Genomic DNA, 4,783 nt, shown 5'->3' on the forward strand with positions numbered 1-4,783 from the left:
TGAATGACCTCTTTTCTAATTTGAAAACAAATTCACTTTATGAAATGATTTACAACCACACAAATATTCAAGACTTATTTTGAACCACAAGTTTCAAAAGTCTTCACTCTTTTTTAAATATCGTGCCCAGTCAAATGAGTTCACATAAATTGAAACAGAGAAAGTACTATACAAAACAAAAACAAAAAAAATTGAACAATTAATCTTATATAGCCTCCTCATACCCCACCGCCAATAGAGGCTGCCAATCTTGATGATTTCATGAATTTTAGCTTGTACACTTTCTCTATCCTAAGCAATCTCTCCATCATTCATGTTCATACTATAAAACTACACCTTTTTCTTTTCCCTTCTCAGTTTCTCCATGCCCATAGACTAGTTATCACCAAGAGAACTAATTCAATTATCTCTGAATTCTGATCCATCATCACTTTCAAGTATCAAGATTCTTAGTTCTCAACTATGGGTGGTGACAAGACTGAAAAAGTATGTTATCTTTACTCTTTAATTTTCCCTATTTCCTCAGTTCATACATTATATATAGAGACATGAAAATAGGTCATTTTTAGATTATGTTGCTAGGTACTTGAAAATATCGACCGACGCGGGTCGGATTCTCCACGAATACAACATATTTTTGGAGGATTAGACTCGAATACGGCAATATTTTTTAAGTGTCCGAACAACAGAGTTTTTAGAAGTGTCTGAATTATTGTAGTATATGAGAAATTAAGTTAAGAGATGTGAGATTATGTTATTTGATCAACATTTATTAATATATATATATCTCTTCCGTTAAATAGACCACCACAATGGTGCTAAAGGTTGATCTTCAATGCTCAAGCTGCTACAAGAAGGTCAAAAAAGTTCTCTGCAAATTCCCTCGTGAGTCTCTTTGCAACTCTAAATTTATGGCAAATTTTCACTTTTTAATTTAAAAAAAAATAAAAAATCAATGAATAACGGGGATACTACTTTTATAAGGACAAGATATGTATGGATGAGAACTGAGTTGGTTTAATTTTGTTTTTGTTTTTTGGTTTGTGATGTTTAATATTTTGGACAAGAGAAATTCGAGACCAAGTGTATGATGAGAAGGCCAATACTGTTACCATCACTGTATTGTGCTGCAGTCCTGAAAAAATTCGTGACAAATTGTGTTGCAAAGGTGGGGGAGTAATCAAGAGCATTGAGATCAAAGAGCCTGCGAAGCCCAAGGAACCCGAAAAGCCCAAAGAGCCCGAAAAACCGAAAGTGCCCGAGAAGCCTAAAGAGCCCGAGAAACCAAAAGTGGTCGAGAAGCCTAAAGAGCCCGAGAAGCCCAAAGTGGTAGAGAAGCCTAAAGAGCCCGAGAAGCCCAAACAACCTGAGAAACCCAAAGAGCCCGAGAAGCCCAAACAACCCGCGAAGCCTAAGGAACCTGAGAAGCCAAAAGAACCAGAGAAGCCAAAAGAGCCTGCGAAACCCAACGAACCAGAAAAACCCAAAGAACCTGAAAAGCCCAAAGAAGCACCAGTAGCTCCACCACCACAACCGCAACCGCAACCACAACCGCAACCACAAAATCCACATGCTCAAGTGCCGGTGATCGTGATGCCAATTCAAGGATACCCACAAATATCCGCTTCAGGGTGTGGATACCCACAACAACCCGCTCCGGGTTATGGTTGCGGCCAATGTTACGAAAGCTATACCGGGGGCCCATGTCATCATTGGTATGGACAACCAGTACAACCACCTCCACCGGCCCCATGCTACGATACGTATTCATACGGATATGGGCCTGGGCCTGGGCCTGGGACATATGGGCTCCCAAGAGGCTGTTATTTGAACAAATGTGATTACTTAAGTGAAGAAAATGCATCTGGATGCTCAATTATGTGATGTGACGAGAGGTCATCCGTCATGTTGGGTTTGGGCCCATATTACCTTTTAATGGGGCCTCCTCTCCAAAAGTCCACAACAAGTTTGGATCTATCTGGCTATCTTTTTGTATGTCATTATTATTACTATTATAGATCGACAAACAATGCATAAAAGAAAAGTTGATAAGAGAGAATAATTTGGTGACCAGGTTACTGGTTAAGTTATCTTGTTACATAATTCCATAGTTTATTAATAAAAAAGCAATTTGTTGATCATTCTTTCCTTTTCATGATAAAAGAAAACAGGTCTTTTTTCTAATATTAGTCTTTAGTATAGTAATATTGAATCTTTTATTCTTTATAGCTTCCACCACTTTGTGTTCTATACAAGCATGAATATGGATTTTTAAATTCTTCTTTGCTACTATCTGGAGATAGTATAATGAAAACACAATGCCTCAATCATGAACAAGTTCATATAGCTGATTCCAAGTTATTTGGTGATGATGCATTGTTGCTGTTGCTGTAGTATCTCGAATTGATGGTGAGCCGATTGAGGTTAAACACGTTTAGCATATAATCTCTAAGAATATTTATTTCAGTATAAATTCAACGATGAATACAAAATAAGAATAAGCTATATACAGAGTCACAATCATGAGTGTCGATGTCAGAAAGTCTGCTATTTTTTTCATTACTCAAGCACTCACAAGAAAGTACTACTCAAGCTTAGGCCTAAATATGCTAGTATCAAACAAATCAGAAGGGCTTTCTTCTCTCTCCTTTACTACTCCTAAATAAAAAAAAATTACCCGGTTCAAAGGCCCCCCTCGGGAAAGAACCAAGGCCATAAGAAAATCCCAAGGGGGCGGATGATGAATGCCACTAATGAGGGACTTAAGAAGTTACTAAAGAAAATAAAAGAAAATAAAAAAAATCTTTTTCGAATTTTCAATTTTTTTTCTTCATTTTTCCATTTTTTTTTCTCGACACTAAGACTCAAAACTAATAAAAAAAAATCGTAAGGCATATTAAATCATCATCCTCAGCTTTACCAGAGACGTATTTCCCACCCCACACTTAAAATCATGCAATGCCCTCAGTGCATATAGATGGAAAAAATAAAAACAAGTAAAGCAAGAAATACTCCCTGTTGCCCTTTAGGGCCTAGCTAGCAGCATAACCTCAACATTAAGGGTCGGCACGACCCCACACTTAAGCTCAAACATACTCCTCAACTTTCAACTTCGGGTACTCAGACTTCCCTAATCTGCAAAACAAAAACAAACAAACCAAAATGTAACACTATAAAAATAAAATAAATAAAAATAAAATACAAGCTGGGTTGCCTCCCAACAAGCGCTTGATTTAACGTAGCGGCACGACGTGAATCAACTTTTTCCTCCACCTCGAACTTATGAATTTCACCCCTAATTTTGCATCAAATTTATTATCACGCTTCTGGGGTGGTGGTGTAAAAATATAGGAACCAAACAATAGGTGTCGCATCTTGCACTTCTTGGCCCTTAAGTGAGGAATGTCGTTTAGTCTTTTTGGTGTGGCAAATTTTAGGATATAAGGGTCTTGTTCCTCATTTATACACTTCTCCAAAAGCTTGGAGGGCTCGATTTTCATGTCGCCAACCAAACATAATGTAGAAAAATGTTTAGAATGAGGACCAACACGCCCCAACTCTAAAAGTGTATTATTTTTGACATCCTCACTTTTGTACACTTCCTGAACCTCAGCATCATCAACAATAATTTTATTCAATGGTTGGAATTCCTCTTTCTGCTCCAAATCGTGACTGCCATCCACAACAATTGGTAGTTGGGCATTAGACGCCTCAACCTTTTTATTTAATTGAGCTTGCAGGTCGTGGATATCTAAGTCAAATTGGTCTATCTCTTGTCCGAGCTTTGTTCTTTCTTCCATAAAGTATGCTATGTCACCTGTAATTTCATCAAGATAATCCCCCATACCTCTAATCGTTGAGCTCGAACCAATAGCCAAGTATCACTCACAATATCAACTTTGTGAAATCACTTGAGAGACTATAACAACACTTAGGACACTCTTTCCACTGACCACCACACCATTTACAAAAGTTCCAATCATAGGATTTAGAAGGGTCGCATATCACATCCCGTATGATCCAAATTTTAGAACAATTTTCCCATAAATGGGGTCCTCCACAAAGTGCACAAAAATCATTAAAATATGAATACCCAACATTCGATAAATTTTCATTCAAAGATGCCATGTCAAGAAAAATACCAGAATATTAAACAATTTTTTTTTTTAAAAAAAACTTGAATAGACAAAAGAAAAGTCTAATCTAGATAAACAATTAATTTCTAAGTCCCCGGCAACGACGCCAAAAATTTGTTGCTTCCAAACGCACACGCAAGTATACGCGTTCGTACAAGTAATATAAGATTTTTTAGGTCCAGATATCGTACCCACAGGGACTTATGATTAAATATTTACTAAATTAAACGATACTAATTATCTACACAAGAAGTAAAATCTCAAGATATAATTATTAACTAACTAAAAATAAAAGAAAGCAAATAATGAACTTCAACCAAGAAAGAACAATTTTTTATCGGAGAAGAGATAGATCTAGGGCTATGACCACTAACAATCTAGTTGAGCCTTCAAATCATTCCACCTATGGGTTACTAGTTGACAGGTTGATTATAATTTTATGAGTATCTTCCGAGTTGCTCACAAGCCTGTAGTGCTACTACAACGCCTATATTCCTATGGTCATCAGAGGTAACAAGAACGCATTTACTTCTCCGTATTCAACTAAGCAAGGCTAAAGGGTATATTTCTATCCTCATTAGTAAAATGATTAATCGAACATGCTCTATTTATTCTTATTACGCATGCAAATTCTCTATCCCTACTTC

At 36.8% G+C, this 4,783-nt stretch overlaps 1 protein-coding gene across 1 annotated transcript; it reads left to right on the top strand.

Annotated features, from left to right (window-relative positions):
• Positions 1-227: 227 nt before the first annotated feature.
• On the top strand, positions 228-2,141 carry LOC132640225 (pollen-specific leucine-rich repeat extensin-like protein 1). The gene is made up of 3 exons (XM_060356732.1): positions 228-486; positions 804-885; positions 1,070-2,141. The coding sequence occupies exons 1-3, from the start codon at positions 463-465 to the stop codon at positions 1,882-1,884; spliced, it is 921 nt and encodes a 306-aa protein (XP_060212715.1). The 5' UTR covers positions 228-462; the 3' UTR covers positions 1,885-2,141.
• The last annotated feature ends 2,642 nt before the right edge of the window (positions 2,142-4,783 follow it).

This window comes from Lycium barbarum, chromosome 5 (assembly GCF_019175385.1).
Source record: "Lycium barbarum isolate Lr01 chromosome 5, ASM1917538v2, whole genome shotgun sequence".
Classification (NCBI taxonomy): domain Eukaryota; kingdom Viridiplantae; phylum Streptophyta; class Magnoliopsida; order Solanales; family Solanaceae; genus Lycium; species Lycium barbarum.